General features: G+C 35.8%; 1 protein-coding gene across 8 annotated transcripts in view; it reads right to left on the bottom strand.

Moving 5' to 3' along the window:
• The window catches only part of LOC149222367 (ubiquitin-like domain-containing protein CIP73), a 114,274-nt gene extending 95,356 nt beyond the window's left edge, over positions 1-18,918 (bottom strand). The window contains exons 1-4 of one of the 8 annotated variants that reach the window (XM_089385402.1): positions 18,700-18,916; positions 15,047-16,586; positions 14,216-14,830; positions 11,809-11,966 (exon numbers count right to left, since the gene is read on the bottom strand). In XM_089385402.1, coding sequence (XP_089241528.1) covers positions 11,809-11,937 — 129 coding nt within the window. In that variant the 5' untranslated portion in view covers positions 11,938-11,966; positions 14,216-14,830; positions 15,047-16,586; positions 18,700-18,916. Of the gene's footprint in view, positions 1-11,808; positions 11,967-14,215; positions 14,831-15,046; positions 16,587-18,699 lie in introns of all 8 variants that reach the window. The other 7 variants (XM_089385401.1, XM_089385405.1, XM_089385400.1 and 4 more) reach the window with 7 other exon arrangements.
• Positions 18,919-21,506: the final 2,588 nt, after the last annotated feature.

Here is a 21,506-nt window from a genome sequence, read left to right as displayed (position 1 = left end):
ATTGAGAGGCATTGCAATATTGAAAGATAAGTAAATAATAAAATAAGAGTTCAAGTAAAAGTCAAGCATCAATATCCAAGGTGGATAGGTGGGTATAAAAGAAAGGAAAGAAAAAATGATTACTAAAGTAAAAAAGAGAGAGAGAGAGAGAGATTATAAAGAAGTGCAAAAGTATATAAAGGAGAAAGGTATTATAAAAATAATACCTATATAATAAAATATTAAAGGTAAAATATTATGGTAATGGAATCCATCTTTGAAGAGAAGGGAAATTTGGAGTCTAATTCAAAAATGAATGGAGTTATGTATTCCACACATAATTCTACGTTTTGGACCAAATGTTTGTTTTGTCGAACTGAATATGAGCATTCATCGATTTTTGTTTTGTCGAACAGAATATGAGTATTCATCAATTTTTAAAAATCGCACAATATTTTGTCCAACATGTAGAAAATTGTTTATCTTGGAAGAATATTGTAATCCACATACACAAATTGAAAGATTAAAAGAAGAGCACGTAGAACTTCATCAAAAAAATGCGGCATCTAAAAAGAATTATAAGGATCTTGAAGATCGATTTTACGAAGAATCAACAAAAAGTAACAAAGAAATATGGCATCTAAGAGATCATAGTCAACAATTACTCGAGAAGGTCAAGAAATCCCAAATTACAAAGGAAAACTAGAAGAGAAAGAATATCTCAAGAAGATATTCAAACGAAAACCTATCTCAGAGAGAAGAAAATTTGCGCTTAAAAAACCTTAATCAAAAGTTATTAGAACAAATCAGAGATCTAAAAGATGAGAAGCTTAAACATCAAAACATTGAAAATAAGAATGATGAAGCACGAACTAAAAAACTCTTACGTCTCAAAAACCATAATCAAAATCTACTCAATCAAATTAATAAACTTAAAAATGATAAAAAATCATTAAAGAACAAATTTGAAGAACTTATCGCAAAAGAAGCATCAAAATCTTCAAATGTAACAGTCCAAGATGAAGAAAAAGGAACGAACACCGATCTAGTCAACTTCTCAACTCAAGAAGTTAAGCAATCAATTGAAGTAAAAACATATTCAAATGTGGCAGTTCAGACGATGAAAATTCCAAGTGAAGATTCTATAACCAACTCAACTACATCAGTACCTAAATCAGTCAAGAAATTACCGCACACATGTTAAAGGAAGGTCAAATAAGAAGAACTCCTTATTTGCATCTGAATCACAAGAATAGACACTTCAATCAATCTACAAATCTATATGACTCAGATAATAAACAACAAACTTATGTTCCAAAGAATACTGAAGTTTGCACAATTCAGTCCAGTGACAACAGTTCATCACAAGTTTCTAGTAACCGAAAGATTCCACAAAAGATTGATTTAGGATGGTCAAATCCCTTCTCAATGCAAAGAATAGGTTTATCACTAAAAGGATCCTATCATCATGTATCAACAAAGATGACAATTCGAAGAACTCCAAAAAATAAGAAAAGATTAAAAGATACAGATGACGCCTTGTCAAGCAATAAGGCTTTGAGGACAAAGCTTTCCGAAGAGAAAGGCAATGTTATGAATAAAATATATATAAAATAATATAAATATAAATAATAATGATTAATTAACTAGTAATTATTAATTAGTATTGAAAAGGCATATCTCTAAGGACATGACCGTTTGTGAAGAGGTACCTCCCTAGGTATATATGCAGACCCTCACCCTCATCTCACTTGTATTCAATTAATTTTATATATAATTACTTGTCATACAATGGAAGTCTTTGTCTTCGATGTAGTCTGAAAATTATTGTTGCATATACGAACCTTGTTCATTACATTGGTATCAGAGCATTCCTCTGAGTATACGAACTTTGTTCGTTATAGCGCACTTGTTCATCACCATAAGCATTATCATTAAATGGCATTGGTCCACCTTGAGATTCATCATTAGGGTGTGAGATTTCAAGTTATAAATAAAAATTATATACCTAAAAGGGTTCATCACCATAAGCATTATCATTAAATGGCATTGGTCCACCTTGAGATCCATCATTAGGGTGTGAGATTTCAAGTTATAAATAAAAATGATATACCTAAAAGGCCTTTTGTTCATCAAATGGCCAACCCTCAATGAAAATAACTGAAGGGTGTCATATAATACAATAACTGTAAGTGTATCACATCCTATTTATCATCATTGGGGTGAATTTGCTCTATGCAATTATATAATCTATCAATTAGCTTGTTACCTAATGAGAAGTTAGATGCATTATAATGTTTTGGGTTTAAAAAATACCTAGACGCATGAAAAGCTCAATGGAGTTGTTTGTTCCATCTCATTGATAATTTCCACATTGGAAATTGCATGCTTCATTTTAAACATTTTATAATATTTCTTTGACTTAATCCAAGGCATCATGGAACACAATATGAGGGAGATGTGCACTATAAGGTACGTTGATGGGGCAATTCTTGGCAAAAAAATAAATTAAATCAAATAATAATAATAATAATAATAAAATAAAAATAATCCACATAAAATAATAATAATAATAATAGTATTGGGACAGCAACAACAAAGGCGAGTCATATTTGACTCAAAAGGAAATCAAGAATTTGAATTTGACACACCCAACAAATAAATGAGTTTATTGTGATAAGCTAATACATGATAATTTTAGAGCAATTCAGAAAGATTGTTTAAACTACTCCTTATCTCAAATTGTGAGAACGATCAGTCAAGAGATTATGCAAGTTGATAAAATATCCTTTTTTTCATGTGCTTCACCATCAAAATGAATTGGTAGATTGTCAAGAAAACCGAGGGGAGGCAATCAGAGGGGGCAACATTTCATTACCCCCCACAAAAATTAAGGTCTCTCTAGAATAACAGTTTTAAGTGCTTACAATGTAAATCGCCCTCTCTCGATGCCAATGGAACAACAGTGGGACTTCACTCTGTTGGAAAATGTGCAACTAGGTTCGGTCTTCATAAGTATGAAATATCTTCTTGTAAATATAAAATGAAAAATATTATTATTATTATTATTGGAGCATGTGTTTCATGTTCAAGTTCTTTTACTTTATAGGTCAAGCACCCATTGAGTGCTTCTAGGGTTTGTCCTAGGTATAACAGTCAGTCATATATTGAAGACCCTATGGGCACATTGTTAAGTGTAAAGAAAAAATCATTGTCTTTAAAGTGTCGAAATACCTCCAAGATCAAGCCGGCCTAATGAGCTATCAAGCCGGCCTACATGAAGAGCCATGTCCAACCTTGAAGAAGCCTATATATAAGAGGAACTTGTCCTCCATTTGGATCACTCACTCACTCATCTCTTATGCGAAGGAGCAGAAGAGAAGTCGAAGAAGGAAGTGCGAAGAAGAGGAAGTCGAAGAATTCGAAGTTTCTAGGCCTTATCTATTCTTCTGGGAGGATCGAAGTTAGGGTTTTTGTGTTGGATTTTTTGGGGTTCGATTTTGAAGGAGAAGAGAAGGGAAGACAAGTGAATGTATCTTAGGGCGTCCTACTAGCCCAAGGACACAAGTCAAAGCAAGCGAAGTCAAGAGGAAGGCTATTAGAGGGAGATTGAAGTCTTCTAGAGAGGCAACAGCAGTGGTTGGGGAGCAAAATTTCGGATCTACTAGGAGGTCGAAGAAATTGCAACAAGAGGTCGTGGTAGACCTGATCTTGGAGGGTATTCATCAATTGAAAGATCTAAAAGATAAAGAAGAGATTTACGAGTTTTCCCCTCAAGAGGAGGGGTTTTGGCCCTGGCTTGCAGCCTATATACTATGTCATTATTCTTACTGTTTTAGTAGTTGTTTGATGTATTGCAAATTGGAATAATAATGAACAAAGCTAATCAAGTAAAAGGTAACACAAACAGTTATCAGTTAAGAGAATTAACATATTCATTGCCCTATTGAATTCTCAACACACTCTTTGTTCCTTCTCACATGCAAATTAATATGTATCACAGGTACTCTATATGGTTAATTAATGTGGCTCGCAAATTCAAGGCAAGAGCCATTTCAAAATTTTCAAGGGATTTTCAAGCAGTGTTTGGATTGAGTATTCATGTATTCTTTTGGTCATGAGGCAACTCGTAGCTATCACCACAATTTCCTTCCCCAACTTTGAGATTGCACCTCTCCTATCTATAGGAGAGTGTTTCAAATCTATAGCCATGTGAATTAACTTCAATTGGTGATTGGTTTATTTGGTCTCCACTTCCAAGTATAGCCCTACTATATGAATTCTAGTTAGTGCTTGGTTGGTTCTAAGAGTTGGTTCTAGAAACTGTTGGGTGTAGCAACAAGGTAAGGCAAAACCTTCTATCGAACCCAATAGTTGGAGAGCAATGGTGCATTGTGCGTGCAGCAAGTATCTTGAATGAAAAATTAAAAAATTGAAGCAAAGGGTTCAGTATTGTATGGAGAAGGTAGGTGAGGTACATTATGTCGTTATTAGCCCCCACATCAAATCAGATCATTAACAAGAAGAGATGGAAAAGAAATTATTGCATATCTGCAAGATACACGGTACACCTATGCAATTGACACAACAAAGCAATCTAGATCATAGAAAAGAGGTAAATGATTTCTAGCACTTAACTCATAAAAAATATGAAGATTTCATTACAAGTTGACTCCATTAAACCACTGCTTCAAAGGAGGACGTCCCATCTAGGTATCCTAAATCTAGTTTTGCTCCCCCCCAATCAATGTAACTCTTCTTCAGCGTAATACTCCTCTTGGGCATCTTTAGCCTCCATGCAAATCAATGCTCATTTAAATGAAAAATACAAAGAGTTGACCTATTGGGAGCATGAGGAAAAGGTTGAGAACAACAGAGAATTTAAGAGGAACAACATAAGCCATGATTTCAATGTCTGTTTTATTTTATGTCTTAAGATGTAGTTATAAGTTTAATTGTTTTTCTTCATCAATTTGTCAGCTAATGTCGTTGGCAATTTCTAGTAGGCCTTTTTTGTAATCCTAAAAGCCATGAGAAAACATGTTCATTTGCATTACTTTTGTATGTAGGGCACAAGCTTTCCTTCTTTTTTGTAATCATTACGTGGCACAACCACAACCCCCTTTTAATATGTATTTTAACCATTTCCATGAAAAAATATAATAATATTAATAGTAAATATAAATATATCATCAGTCACTCTGATATCTTTACAAGAAACAAATAAAAAATATACATGTATAGTAATGGTGTGGCTGCATGCTAGGGGCGGCATGGTTCACCTAGAGGTTATAGTGGTAGTGAATTGAATCAACCCAGCGTCATGCAAGTACGAGACAACCCATTTGTTGATTCCTCTAGACATATACACCCACGAAACAAAAATATAAATTAAATAATAAAACATATATATATATATATATATATATATATATATATATATATATATATATATATATATATATATATATATATATATAGTTAAACTAATAAATAAAAAAATATATTTAAACTTCCTTTTCTTTAAATTCTTTTGAGACGATGGGATATCTACCATTTATGTAAATTTTATATTTGTCCTTTTTTATGCAATTTTTTTGTATTTTGAATCTAAAAATGTTGATTTTAATTTTTTCAAATTTATGTTGTGCCCTAAGATCAATCATTACATTGAAGACTAAAAATGCCAAGAAATTTCAACCCTATATGGGAACATGGTGAACCTGAGGGAGGGTTCAATAGACAAAATTATGAGGGAATATGACCAACCCCAATTTTGATTATGAGGGCTCTTCATCTATCCCTTGCACTGATGCATCCAACCCATTTCGCTATGTTCCTCCCTCTTTGGAGTCTATTCAAGAAAAGGTTAAGCGTAAAATGAAAAAGGGGTGTTATTAAAAGTTATTTCACACACTTCTCTCCATCAAATGCACATGATCCTCAAGCTAGTAGAAGTCATATGCAACCCACTTTAGATGACCATTGGAAGAACGAATTGAGAGAGATTGCTTGTGATTACATAGCTATATGGTGGTATGAATCTAATATCCCCTTCAATGCTTCTCGTTCACCATATTATGAACTATGTTTGATGCCATATTTGTTGCTGGAAAGGGCTTCAAAGGCCCAACTATGCATGAGTTAAGGGGATCTCTTTTGTGAAAAGAAGTTTCCTCCATTGATGAATATTTGAAAGATTTCAAAAGCTCATGGGCAAAAACAAGATGTACCATCATGTCAATGGATGGACTGATCAAAGGAATCATACCATCATAAACTTTCTTATTTTTGCCCACAGGGAACCATGTTTCTAAAATCAGTTGATGCATCTGATAGGGTGAAAGATGCACACTTCTTGTTTCATCTTTTGGATGAGGTTGTTGAAGAGGGTGGCTAATGTTGTTCAAATCATCACAGATAATGCCTCTAACTATGTTCTTGTTGGTAAAATGTTAGAGGAAAAACACAAAACCATCTTTTAGACCCCATGTGTTGCACAATCCATACACTTCATGCTCGAGGATATTGGCAAAATAGATTGGGTCAAAAACACTATAGAGCATGCCAAAAGCATAACAAAATACATCTACAATCACTCATGGATTTTGAGTTTGATGAGGAAACACACAGGGGGTCAAGAATATTATTAGCCCTGCAATCACTCAATTTGCAACTCATGTTTTAACATTGCAATATATGCTTTCCCAACATAGAAACTTGCAAAGGGTGTTTTCCAGTGATGAATGGAATGAATGTCAATGGTCTAAAGAGGATGGCAAAGATGTGAAAAAGAAAGTTAATGAAGAAATATTTTGGAAAAAGGCAGCAGAAATTGTGAAGGTTGTTGAGCCACTAGTTAAGGTGTTGTGGTTGGTGGATGGGGAAGATTGGCTATGGGCTTCATTTAGGAGGCTATGGATCAAGCAAAGGAGCAAATAAAGGCAGTATACAAGGATAGAGTGGCTAGGTATGGGCCCATTTGGGCCATCATTAATGAAAGATGGAACAATCAACTCCATCGCCCTATACATGCAGTTGGGTTTTTTCTAAACCCAAGGTATCATTATAAATCCCTGGAGCCAGACAATTTGACTGGGGAGGTTAGATATGGATTGAATGACTGCATTGACCGAATGATCCCTAAGGAGAGTGATCAGTTGGAGATACACTAACGGATCACTTGTTTTAGCAAAGCCACAAATACCTTTGGCAAGAACCTAGCAAGGATTGCAAGGGAAACAAATGAGTCGGGTAAACAAACAATTTCAATTTTCGAATTCTTATTTTGTTAAATTGTTTATAATTTGAAAGTTGGATATAATTTGTTGAGCTAACTCATTACACAACTATGTCTTTTGCAGCACAATCGTGGGAGGCATTTGATAGCCAATGTCCTCAATTGCAGAAGTTTACAATCTGTATTTTGAGTCAAACTTGTAATGCTACTAGGTGTGAGCGCAATTGGTCTATCTTTGAGAGGATTCACACAAAGAAGAGAAATTGTTTGGAACAAAAATGGTTAAATGATCTAGTCTATGTCCAATACAACCTCCGACTAAGACGCTACCAATTGTTGAACAAAAGACCTGATACAGATCCCATTGTGTTGTAAGATATTGATCCAACATCAGATTGGGTAATGGAGAGTCATCCAATAGAGTTTGATTTTGATGAGTATTTTGATATTGATTTGGATTTACAGAGAGAGGTATTAGCTGAAGTTGATGTTGAACATAATGTTCAGTAGAAAGCAGATCCACTTGTACCAGGCCCAGCCCAAGTCCTCCAATTACAGGCACTTCCTCTACTCAGCCACGACAGAAGCGCATATCTCATCTATCTCAGCATGCAGCTGCTAGTGCTACTACTTGTACAGATGGAGATGGTGATGAGGAGGAGGAGCCATGGGTTTCCCTATCTGAATCTAATTTAAAGTTAGAGCCAAATGATGTTGGCTTCTCTAGTAATAGCCAGTAGTACTGGTGATTAGTGATGTTTTACAGTTTACTTTTGTTGTAGAGGCCATTTAGAGCCTCCTTTAGTTATGTGCTTTTGTTTTGATCTCTATATCATGTATATATTGGACAGTGCATTAGGTGCCATTTTGATATAATGGATATATTCATGAGCCTACTTTGATCATATGTTGTCTTCTCTCTATATTCTAATGCTTTGTGTTTGGAAACATGAATCAAAATCTTTAAAATTATGTTTTTTCATAAAAAATAAATATTTAATGTACTTTTTACAACAACCAAGTCATTGAAATCAAACCGGTCGAATCGATACCGAGTCGGAGTATGAATCAGAGCCAACCCTCGGTCGGTTCTAAACCCGAGTCGAAGTTTTAAAACATTGAATATTGTATCGTTGTCCTCGTACTCATTTTTTATTATATTGCTCACTGTTTATTTACACTGTCATTCTTATCTTGAGCATTTCCTTGAAAGTACATTTTATTTCTGTTGTGCAAATTATTTTTATCTGCTCATATTTGACAGTGTCATTTCTTTTGCGCTAACACTTCTTCAGCATTGTTGTTATTGTAACTTGAACATCTATTTACTTGCAAGTCTCTAAATTTCCATTGAGCATTGTAAAGGCAATGGTTTATCATATTTAATCTTATATTTGCCCCATTGATCCTAATTGAATCCATTTTAAAACATTGCTCATAAACTCTTAAATCATGCTCTAATTAACAATCAATTTACTCTAATAATAATTGCCTTGCCCTTAAATCTCCTAGACTTGTTGCAACAAGTTTTCCTTCATTTATCATTCTTAGGGACTACCCCCCCTGACTTAGCTAGGAGAGAATCTAAATGGAGTAAATAGGGTTTTAGAGTGACTGCCCATGTTCAGAGCGTTGTGCCTTAGGTGTACACTTCAAGCGACAACACCTACCTTTTAATTTATTTGGGTCGTAGATAGTATGCCTACCTTTAACTATTTTGTGGTTTGAGTTACTAACTTTCTTTGTCCAGTATTGTTGTTCTCAGTGGCAATACGAAAAGAGCAATCAAGCTATCTTGTTAAAGCCCTAAATGACCTCCATTCTTTCTTGAAAGTGCCTAAACAAAATAAATTGGAAGCAAATATCATTCAATTCTATTCTTCTAGTCTACAGAGATATATATTTCTAACTACATCTAGAATGAAATTCAACCTAAAAGAAAAACATATGCTTTTTAGAATAACATCCTACCCAAATGTTCAACCTATAATATCAAACTTGAATCTTGTTATAAAAAGGATCGGAATTTTACATCAGTATTCAACACAGATATATCACAGGAACAACATCATTTCAAGGGTGTCTCGAAACTTAAATTGATGATGACTAAATTTTTAAAAATGCATTTTACAAGCCAAGTCATATTTGAAAGAACATGATTTAAAAAAAAAAGATAATGTCCTTTCTGCTATAGAGCAAATGTATTTATGGAGCAACTCAATATATATCAAATAGGAATGATAATTAAATTTAAATTTCATAAGCTCTACAAAGTCGCTTTGTTAGGGTTTTGCAAGCCAGATCTAATTTGGCACAAGATGATCAACCACAACAACGACGATGATGGGAATGGGAGTGGCAAGAAGCCCTCGTTTATCCATGGAGGGGGAATCTCTTAGGGAATAATCACTCTAGAACAATGGGAAGTCGAAAGATGTACTATGGATAGTCTCCTAGTCGACAATGGAAATGCTATGGGGTCACTTGTGGCACGATCCCAATGGAATTTGAAGCTTCTCGCTTGTTGTGGAAGGAATAATGATTTTTGCACCAAAGATCATGAAGTCTAGTCTTTGAGATCCAGGGATGGGCTTCATAAAAATCAATATATTGTGCCTAAAAACCTTCATCCATATGTGGGTCCTTTCAACCTAGAAGTGGACCATTTCACAGTCTTTGTGAGACCAATCACAGGGGGATCCTTCTGTTTGCAGGTCAAAGCCTTAGATCTCGTCTCCTCACTCACAGCCAGACTACAAGGGGTAAGAATCCCATATGAAAATATATGGCTCCTTCACGAAGGACAACAGCTTCAGGATCAAAAGTCTCTTAGCAAGTATGGCATAACCAAGGATGCCTCGATTTATCTTGTACCAAGAATAAGAAGAGGAGCTAAAGGTTGGGGTGTGTCCTCCTCATCCCAACCAAATTCCTTCACAGATGCCATCAAGCCAGGGCCCAATCCTCTGACACATAAAGAACTCTCAGGGCCTGCTTTGAAGTTTTCATTGTGGATCAACAGAAAGATATCCATGTTATTAAAGTAGATCACCATATCTCCTAGGATTCTAGCATGGATTTTGGGTTGCATGTTGTTATTTTCCATTTTAACGAGTTATGGCCATTGATAAATGCGCTTCGGGACGAGGTCCATCCGACCTAGACACCAAATGTAGATTTGTTCTTTTGCTCTAAAGGTTTCTTTGTGGTGAAATTTAAGGATATGAAGGACAAAGATAAGGTTTTTATCGAAGGACCGTAGTTTTGGGGTCAAGTTGGGCTTTGCATGAAGCCATAATTTTATTGTTTTAACCCTCTTTCTATGCCATCTTTGCCCATGCCAATTGGGTTAGGCTCCTGAATATGCCCCTTCATCTGTTGCATCCAGATATTTAAGCTGAAGTGGGTAACTCAATTGGTTGTTTCATCAAGGTAGACACAAACAAGATGGAGAAGGGTATTGTTACATTTGCCCGCATGTGTGGAATATATCTCTTTGTTGCATTGCCAAATAAAATCCTTCTTCACTAGAAAGGCCTGACTTATACACAATTGTTGGATTATGGAAATATGGCTTTCTGATGCAGGATTTGTCAACAATCAGATCATCTTCTGAATGTCTGCCCTTCATCTCAAGGGCGCTCTACCCCTCTGGCTACCAAGAATAGACCGCGAGGACGGAAAGACCCAAAAGTTTCCAAGGAATCTAAGAAATCTGCAACACACCAGCCAAATAACTCTCAACACCAACAAACCTCTACAGATAATTCAAGTCCTTCAGATTCAGCTCAACCACATGCAGTGCCATTACATCCTACGGATGTTGGGGTCCACCCCTCAAACACAGCCGCAGGAGACACAACTATGGTTTTAGCTTCGTCAATAAGCAAACACAAACACTTCCATGAATAAGATCACTCAGATAGTGATAAGGAAGCAGCTACAAATGTAGACCCCCAGTATTGGAGTTGAATCAAGAAAACAATACTATTGTACCATCTACATCTGCTCCTCACAATTTGTCAGGGTGGATAGCTGTCTGAAAGAAAAAAAAGGTAAAAAGGATCCACAGAGGGATCCATGATCATTTCCAGATTCATTACCCAAGATAAAAGTAATGTATGGGCTAGGTAGTGAATGTATTGCTGTGTATTGAGCTTATCAGTGATGGAAAGATTGATGTAATTGGATATTTTGAAGTAATACAAATCAACTTACAAAAAGATATAACATATAGAACTTATTAGAGACAAGATAACAAACTTCCCGTCAATGTAACTATGTGAAAAATATTAAAAATACCTTCACTGCAGAAAGGTGTAAATATAAAACTCCACCAAATAGAATGATATCACAGAGTGAGCACCTCAAAGTAAGATAAAAAAAAAAAAAAAGATAAATGTATATAAATATATATAACATTCTAAAGTTTCTGCCATTTTGCCCATTTCTTTTCTGAATGCTATAATAAAAGCTGTAGCAGAACATCAGCATTCAGAGCTTAATGAATTCACAATTAGTGTGGTCATATCCAATTTTAACTCAAATTAAAATTAAGATAAATAATGACCAGAAAATAAAATACTTACACATTTATCGACTCTTAAAGTGTACGTCTGTGAATCCAGTGTTTTAACCTTTATCTCAACAGTTGCATCTGAACATTCAGCTTGATCTCTTTCAGCAATTATGATTTCATTTACATTGTTGTCTGCCATGCTGTACTGCCTCTTGATTCCTGAAAAAACTGCACAATATCAGAAAGAAACTCCCAAAATAAGTGGACTTGCCAATTTGCGTCGAAACTCTATAAATACCACATTATTCTGGACACTTAGAATACTATTATTGCAAATGAAATCATTCCAAAGAGAGTGCACTAATGATTGTAAGCTCAACAAGCTCAGCCACCTGTGAAAGTTACAACTATTGATAAAAAATGCTTTCATGGTATGGATAAATGGACTGTTAAACTAGATGGCTTGCAACAAAGTAAGTGCACTGAATGCAAATAGGTGAACCTTCGACCAGATAAAAAAGGAATTGGGCATCCTATGGTGTTGACATCTGCATTACCAGGATTCAGGTCCGGATACAGATATGTATCCACCAGTTTTTTGAAAAAACCTGTCTGGACTCTGCATATGGCAGGGGCACAGAAAGTACAAACAATATATATAATTTTTTTAAATAAAACTTAGATAAAAATTTCAAAAAAAAAATATACAAGTTATATAACTTGTATATCTGTAATATGTAACATTTATATAAAAATTAAAATAATTTATATATTAGATTCATAAACTGGTTATTAACATATTATTTGTGTAAAACACGCATTATTTTATATAAATTAAATTATATATTTTCTCAACGTTTACCATTATTAAATAGTTAAAATATAACATTTAACTGTTATAGAAATTATAAACATAAACTAAGGGGGTCCAAACTGTTTAATAAACATTCCTTTACAACATAACCTATCACTCATCACAGGTCAAATATTAATAATCATTCATTTCTAACATGCATTGGATTTACAAATTCAGTCACATAAATCATCCGGGGCCAAACAAGAGGAATTTAATAATCTAGAGTTTGATTACACAGTGTCAGCATTTCAAAATTCACATATACCACAGTAAGTGTGCTACAGAGCGGATCCTAATAAATCCAGATGCAAATCCATATCCAATCCGTGGATCCAAAATCCCAGCCCCACAGATCTGGTAACATAGGTTGACATAGACTTGTGATATTCACTTGGTGCCAATTGTAAAGATGTCAATTTGCTAGCAGCTAATTTATGACACAAGGGCATGGGGCACAGAGAACACAAAAACACAAGTATCCAACATAGGACACATCAACCTTAGAAAGAGGACATGGGGGGCACATTTTATATATATGTACATATATTAAAAATACAAATTACAAATACTGAAATGAAACATAAAGGCCCAAATTATTTTAGAAACTAGAACATTTACAAAACACTTGGAATCAATTCAAATCTCAATTTTACCCTTCACCTGCACAATGAGATACTGTGAGAGCTCTTTCCCTACAGTTGGAAGAAGGAAAATACTGATGAAAAAACATTTTGTAGAGTAGGACACACGGGGCACTTCTAGGGCATTTGTCTGATATGTGTCTGGCAAATGTCTTGTGTTTTAGGGTCACATTTCTAGGGCACATGTCTGGCACATGTCCTATTTTTTTAGGGTCACACTTCTAGGGCATGTGTCTGGCACCTGACCTGTTTTCTTAGGGTCAGGCACATCCAGGGCACATGTTCTAGCATGTATGTGTCTAATACATGGGATACATGCATGGGCCCCTAGTTGAGGTGTCCTGTTTCTTAGGCTAGTGGTTGACCGAATTAGAACACAAGCAAATCAGCAACAGAAATCTTTTAAGATCTTTTATTTTCTTTTAGTGCATGAACTTTTCCCAATCCATGCATTGTGGATCAGTTGAAGGGAGCTCTATTGGATTTTGATCTCCTCGTTTATAATGAGATATACATCTTTGCACCATTGGCAAGAAACATGCTATTGGTTTGGCGAAATTGAATTTCCATTCAATTTTGTAATGGCCTAGGGTAATTATTTACAAAATATCGAGGGTTTGACATACATTTCCAATTGCACATTTGTTTCAGTTGCAATTAATAATAATTCCCTTAACAATCCAACAAATTAAACCCTTGATCGTGCAACAGAAAGGTAAACAATATAAGTTCCAATATCCAAGTGCATTGTCTCCACATAAACCGCACATGAACTATTCACTGAACATAACACTTTATAAGGTTTCGATATCCAATTGTTATGACAGCGGCGAGCGCACTGTCCCCACACATAAACTATTCACCGAATAACCACGAGTCCTTAAATAATTTTGCCATAGATTCTGTATGCACTATATAATAATCCTGACTTTATTAACCTCGAACTTTAGACGCCTCAGTGATTGAATATGACCATATACCTTACAGACCAAGGGTTGCGAAACCCCGCTAACTGGTTGCCGATCCCTCCAAAGCAGTCACAGTCGCAATCCTGGCTTGAGTTTACAGCATCTCAGGAATCCAACAAGACCAACTTTGAACAATTTTCTGATACTCCATCAGTTGCGGATTCTTGCTACACTATATGACAAAGCTCATCAAACCTCCATACAAACTTAGAATTTTTGTGGATTTCTTCCTTATTTCATTACAGGGACTTGTACTCGAATTATCACTCAGTCTCCAGACTTTGCTCTGATGCGTTCTCAGATCTAGGTATGCGCTCTACCCGAGTCCTTCGCACAAACTACCCAGAAAAACACAAACCTTCGCAAACACAAGTGACATCTCTGTATATTGTAATTCCTCGCCACCTGAGAAAAGATTTCCTGTGCTCAACAAGTCTCGAATTGCACAGGGTCAAGATTGCTATAGAGGCTTGATATCTGAGGAATGAAGCATCGATGACACGCTGTCTCGAGAAATGATGCCCATACGAACTCGCTATGTGAGGAGTGAAACACAGATGACTCGCTGACTCAAGAAATGATGCCCAAATGACTCGCTGTCATAGAAGGTCGTACCCAAGGTTCACGCTGTTACAAAAAGATGTCAAAAACCCACTCACTGCCTCAAGAAAGACTCTGTGAATTGCACAGAAGTGAAGAGAGAGTTCTCTAACCCATACACAAACTTTTCAACAGAGGAAACAAGAAGGGGAGACAAATTCTTGCACCCATACACAAATTTGCACCCAAGCCCTTGCTATACATTTAGATGATCCATCAAATGAGGGTAAAGGAAGTACTCACCTTGCAGGCTAATTCTCCATTAAGTTGTCCTCAGGGTCTATTCTGGTACCGAAAGTCACTGTACTCATTGAAAGACATAGTTGCTGGAGTATTTTCTTTCAATTGTGCATAGTCCTAAGCATAAGTGTTTAGGAGTTGATTTGGCTCAACTGCTTCTTGGCGTACTGGCACTTGATTGTCTGTAAATTGAGGTAGAAGTGGTCGGCCATGCATCATGTTGTTGGCTTGGTTGAGAGGTGGGACTGGATTATGATTCCCACTTACTTCAGTTGTAGTTCTATTAGTGCCAGCAACATTCGCCTGACTGGTGAGGTGAGCAATTAGCACCGCAATTTGCTGTTGCCCTTGGGTCAAGGCCTGAGCTATCTGCTGTTACCTTGAATCATTTGTCGCCCTTGTTGGTGCAAGTGTTGATTCATTTGTTGTTGCCCCTGTAACAATTCTTGTAGTAAGATACTAGGGTCACGTTCTACTCTGTCCCCCATAATGGAGTGATGGTTATTCCTTCTCCTTCTTACAGTGATGTGGTTGGTGTCTTCAAGAAGCATAAACTACCATTCCCCACAAGCTGGCAGGATGCTTGTGCTCTGATACCACTGTAATGGCCTAGGGTAATTATTTACAAAATATCGAGGATTTCACATCCATTTCCAATTGCACATTTGTTGCAATTGCAATTAACAATAATTCCCTTAACAATCCAACAAATTAAACAATACTTGATAGTGCAACAGAAAGGTAAACAATATAAGTTCCAATATCCAAGTGCATTGTCCCCACATAAACCGCACATAAACTATTCATCGAACATAATACTTTATAAGGTTCCGATATCCAATTGTTATGACAGCGCATTGTCCCCACACATAAACTATTCACTGAATAATCACGAGTCCTTACATAATTTTGCCACAAATTCTTTATACACTGTGTAATAATCCTAAATTATTATTAACCCTGAACTTTAGACGCCTCAACAATTGAACATGACCATATACCTTGCAGACCAATCACTCCAAAGCAGTCGCAGTCCTGGCTTGGGTTTATGACATCTCAGGAATCCAACACGACCGATTTTGAACAGTTTCATGATCCACCCTCAATTGTGGATTCTTGCTACGCTATATGACAAAGCCCGTTGAAAATCCATACAAACTCATAATTTTTGCGGATTTCTTCCTTATTTCGTTACAGGGACTTGTATTCAAATTGTCACTCAATCTCCAGCTCTGCCTAAGTCCTTCACACAAACTGCCCAGAAAGACACAAACCTTCGCAGACACTGGTGACATCTCTATATATTGTAATTCCCCGTTGTCTAAGAAAAGATTTCATGTGCTCAACAAGTCTCAAATTCCACAGGGTCAAGATTGATATAGAAGCTTGCTATCTCAGAAATGAAGCATCGATGACTCACTGACTCAGGAAATGATGCCCAAATGAACTCGCTATCTGAAGAACGAAACATAGATGACTCGCTGACTCGGGAAATGATGCCCAGATGACTCACTATCACAGAAGGTCGTACCCAAGGGTCACACTGTTACAGAAAGGAAGGACTCTGTGAATTGCACACATAAGTGAAGAGAGTTCTCTAACCCATACACAAACTTTTCAATAGAGGAAACCAAGCTTAGAGAATTCATTTATCCTACAAAGACTTCCTGCAACAGAATAGAGATGAAAAGAGAAGCAAAGCCAAATTAGAGTGGAATCTTTCACCATCGAAATTGGCATGAGTAAAGGGGTCTTAAAACCCTTAGAGCTAAAGCTCAAAAACAAATGAAGTGATCCACAGTTAATGCCTCCAAGTTAATCCAAACCTCCCTAATTTATAGACTTCTATGAGGGGTCTTACTTTCTTAAGTGGTTGACTGTGTCATACTCAAAGCCCCGATTTTGGGTTTTTCACCCAACTTACCCAAAACTCGCCCACAATGGAGGTTTTGGGGTTTTATCCCCTTTTTTGGAGGACTAAAGCCTACAGGGGCAGATAGGATACCAAGTCCATTGGTCCTCAATTCGTTGAGGACATCACAAATTCAAAGTTAAGAAACATTCATTTGGAGCATTTGAATTGTCATTCAATTCAGGGTAAGAATATTTTACAAGGACCTTCTCACAGACTTATACACCCATCATACCTTGAACGCAAGAGTCTGGAATATTTAACACTGTGGATCCGAGGGGTTACAAAAAGATAAATAATTCGAGAACAAAAACAACGAAAGTTACAGTTGCAAAAAATCACACCACTAGAAAGATGCATACCTTTGTCTTTGCCTCAGTGTTATTTATATTTAGATATACAGGTTATAAACATCTGAATTAATCATAAATTTATGAGATCACCACTCACTTTATAATTAAGGCTTCTTTTTTTCTCACAAACGAACTGAATTTACAATTCTAAAATAGATAACACCTCTAACTTGGTTTTTATTTACAAGGAACAAAGAAAGTTTATAATTGAAATTAAGATATAATGACAAATATCACTCAAACTGCATTTGTAAGACAAATCAAAGTAATAGGAGCACTGCAGACTCTATATCCATCAACTGCGGGGATAAGCATTTAGCATTTCATACCATAAACAACTGGTCTCTGCAGTTATCATCTTTTCCAGGCCAGTAGTAACTGACCAGTAACCTTGAATTCCAGATTTCCAGTAGGAAAAAAGCGTTTAGAATAAATGCTTACAGTGGTGGTGTCAGTTTCAGACATGCTGGCAGTTGTTAAGAGCGTTAAACACTTTCATGTGGAGCAGTTGTAACAGTTAATATGGGTGTCATAGTATAGACCGACTTCCTTCTAAACAGGTTTAGAAGATAAATTTTGAGGGTTAAACTTAGGGATTGTTAGCAATGAATGTTCCAAGGCTATAAAGGTTGTTTGGAATAATATCACTTCTTATCTCATGGGCGGGTAAATGTATTTATCTTTGAACCAGACCCAGCACTCACTCCTGTCCACAAAGTTTCAGCAAAAACGCTGCAGTTGAACAATCCGACAAATAACTAACTAATTTTCAGTTGGGAACAACCAATTGGAGAAAATATGGACGCGAAGGGGTTGCACTATAATGTTTCATACATTTCAACTAACTAATTTTCAGTTGGAAACAACCAATTGGACAAAATATGGGCGCTAAGGGGTAGCACTATAATGTTTCATAGAGTTAAATCATACTTCATTCTTATCTTACATACTGCTAGGAAAGAAGTATACTCTTCACGTAATAAAATAAAAAAAAATAGCTAGTATCCACAGTGGCAAACTTACTGTGATTTACGTGAATTGGAGAAAAAAATAGGCAGAAATAAACATGCAAACACAGGAAAACGGTCCTGGTAAATTGAGGTAAAACGTGAGCATGGAGAGTCTTAAAATAGCTTATGTTCTCGCAATAATCTGACCAAAAAATTCAGAAACCCTGATTTAAACGGAGGGACTTATTATCTATGTATATAAGAACCACAAAAGGAAAAGGAGATTCAGATCGCTGGAACCCTGGCAGAAAAAATAATGACTTGACAGTATCGTACAAGCCCTCGCAGGCAATAGTGAAGAAACTCGTACCAAAAAAACACAAACCAATGACTGTTTCAGAATTTTCACCGAAGAAATAATGGATGAATATGAAAACTCACCTGGCAGTGGCAGAAAAGGAGAGGGAAAAATCCCTTAATTTTGCAGGCAAAGAACTGCGAAACCTTAACGATCCCCGCGGAAAGGGGAGTGTTAGGGGTGGAAATGATAAAGGGAAAAATGGGTACGCGAGCAAAAACTAAAATCTCTTCATTCGTAACGTAGGAGCCAAATATAAACGCGATTGAAACTTCTTTTCACGTCCGCCTGGAGTGGTCCTCCTTTTTCAGATTTTTAGCTGCCTATGCAATCAAATCATAGATTGTTCACAACGTTGGTGTATTTTCAAATTCCTAGTCGCCTTTATATTAAACACAAGAGGTTGCTTTTCCTTTAACCTTTACTTCACCTTAATCAAGTTTTTGTTTTTGTATATCAGCGTACCCCAGGTTGGGAAGAAAACGCGTGGATACAGGGATAAAGGGAGGAGCAATCAAAAAAAATTGGAAAATTGGGCCGTATTATATGGTGGGAGACAAAGAAATTGGGTTGTATTGTTCTTTCTTTTTAATATCTATATTTTTTTTAATTATTTTTTTTAAATGTGAGTTGCGTTTCCAAAGTTCATATTTGTGTAATTTTTTTTGGGAAGATTAAAAGTATTTATAAATATAATATGATAAACGGCAATTTCATTCACCTTTTCATTATTTTATTTATAAGTTTTAAGGATATAACAATTAGATTTAATTATGTGTACAATTGGATTCATGTTAAGTAGGGATCTAACATGAGCTTAAGGGATAAAAATTACGTAGGGATTTAACATGATTTAACATGAATCTAGAGGGATCAAAATTTTAGAGTGTAAAATACAATGTGTTATTTTTAATTGTTTAAATTGTATTTTTGAATACTAAATAGAGTATATATAGGACCAAATAAAAATTTTAACCATTAAAACTTAATTTTTTCTATATATAGATATATATGAAGTTGGCATCGACATAAATTAATTAACATAGATCTTCAAATAGTTTATTTAAATCTCTTGTTGAAATAATTTTGAAAAGTATAAGATTTAAACATCTAGTTCACACTTTTTTTTTTTTTTTTTTTTTTTTTTTTTTTTTTCCCGAAGGTGGCAAAACCTATCAAACTCAGGTGTCAAACCAACAGTGAGGACAGCCATCTCTGGCTGCTATCCGCGAATGTCGGTTTGACTCATCACTGTTATCAAGGAAAACCACGCCACCTGTAATAACCTGCTGGTGGTCCGTAAGGGAGCAGGCTTTCACTCCTGCCAGATGCCTCTGGGTCTTGGGCCGTTAACCTGTTTCCTTACGTCCGAGGAAGACGAGCTCTTAGCCAAGCAGAAGCAGTTTTACGGCATACTCCAGGCCGTTCACACTTTTTTTTTTTCTTTTTTTTTTTTTTACTTCTAATTACTTTAGCATATTCATTTATTTTTCTATTTAGAACATATTTTTTATTTTTATTTGAAAGGGGCACGGACGAACAAACTTACTTACATATCCCCTCATACTAGGTTGTAGCATGAGCCTCTTGGCTCAACAAGTTTTATTCTAAAAAGATAAATATTATCTATTTTTTGAGATTGCTCCATTTTTATGCTCTAATGTTTGGTATGGCTTTGGGTGTTCAATTCCCCAAACATATTCAATTTAACTATAATTTGATATGTATTGAATTTTGTTTCTAATTTTCTATATTATATGTAAATTAGAGTATTATCTTGTAGATTTTTCTGTAGATTCAATAGGTCATGTGATATACTAAAACATAAGACAAGAATCTACTCTACTCTTTATAGCGGAAACCAATAATTATCGATGAAAAGCAATAATCAAAAAGAGGAAGAATATCAATTGCACATAACACAATATTTCTCTGGGGAAAGTCACTGCTCAAAACCCCGACTATTTATATTGCGTTAACTAGAAGATCTAAGAAGAAAATACAATGCTTGTTCTAGCTAGAACAATTCATGCACAAGTATGATCTGACTCTCTGCCTCACAAGTTAGTTCAAGCCAACACTTGGCCAATTTTGTTGTCTGTCAAGCCCTTACTTCCTTTCGCAATTCCTGGGAGAATTGGCCCATATTTAATTGGGAAATCCTTCCTCCATAACTAGGCAATCCAAACTTAGGTCCTCAACTAATTACGTGCATCGTTTATACAACTCGGAAAACTATACCACTGATAGTACATTGTCCTTGCACTCTAATCTCAACTGGGTCTTCCTATGAACTTACATGCATGAGTTATTTATGAGTGAATCTTCAGTTAGCTGGTGTGGTTTTGGTGCACTAACTCATTACTAGACCCTTACTACTTCCTCCAAAAGTTATAACTAGTTTAACTGACTATAACTTAGTTAGATCGGGTTATTTAATTACAACTCCAAAGAACTCAACCTGGGCCCCTAAAATTTAGGGCTCACTCTACATGACTCTAGATAGACTTCCAACTCGAATTTCCTAAGTCAATTAAGTCAATTTAACTTAATTAACTATTTACAAGTTGTTATGAGATTAGAATTTGATTTTAATTCACAGAATTCAAGGACAAATTAAATTGGAATTTCTTGTTGTTATTTTTAACACTCTCTCTCAACAAGAAAGGGATTATCAGCTACCCCGATCCTGTCTCTTTGAAACTTGAATTTACATCTTGACAATGCCTTTATCAAAATGTCAGCATCCTACTCCTATGTGGGAATGTACTGCAACAACATAATTCACCTTTGCACACAATCTCAAAGATAATGATTGTACACCCCCTCCCAGGTCTACCCAAAGTAACCATGCCAATTGGGGTAAACATGAGGAGAGATGCTACTACAG

This window comes from Pinus tabuliformis, chromosome Q (assembly GCF_031772625.1).
Source record: "Pinus tabuliformis cultivar Carrire ecotype Pingquan chromosome Q, CPIR1, whole genome shotgun sequence".
Lineage (NCBI taxonomy): Eukaryota > Viridiplantae > Streptophyta > Pinopsida > Pinales > Pinaceae > Pinus > Pinus tabuliformis.
The sequence above is the reverse complement of the archived record's forward strand: the minus strand, read 5'-3'. Positions and strand labels throughout refer to the sequence as shown.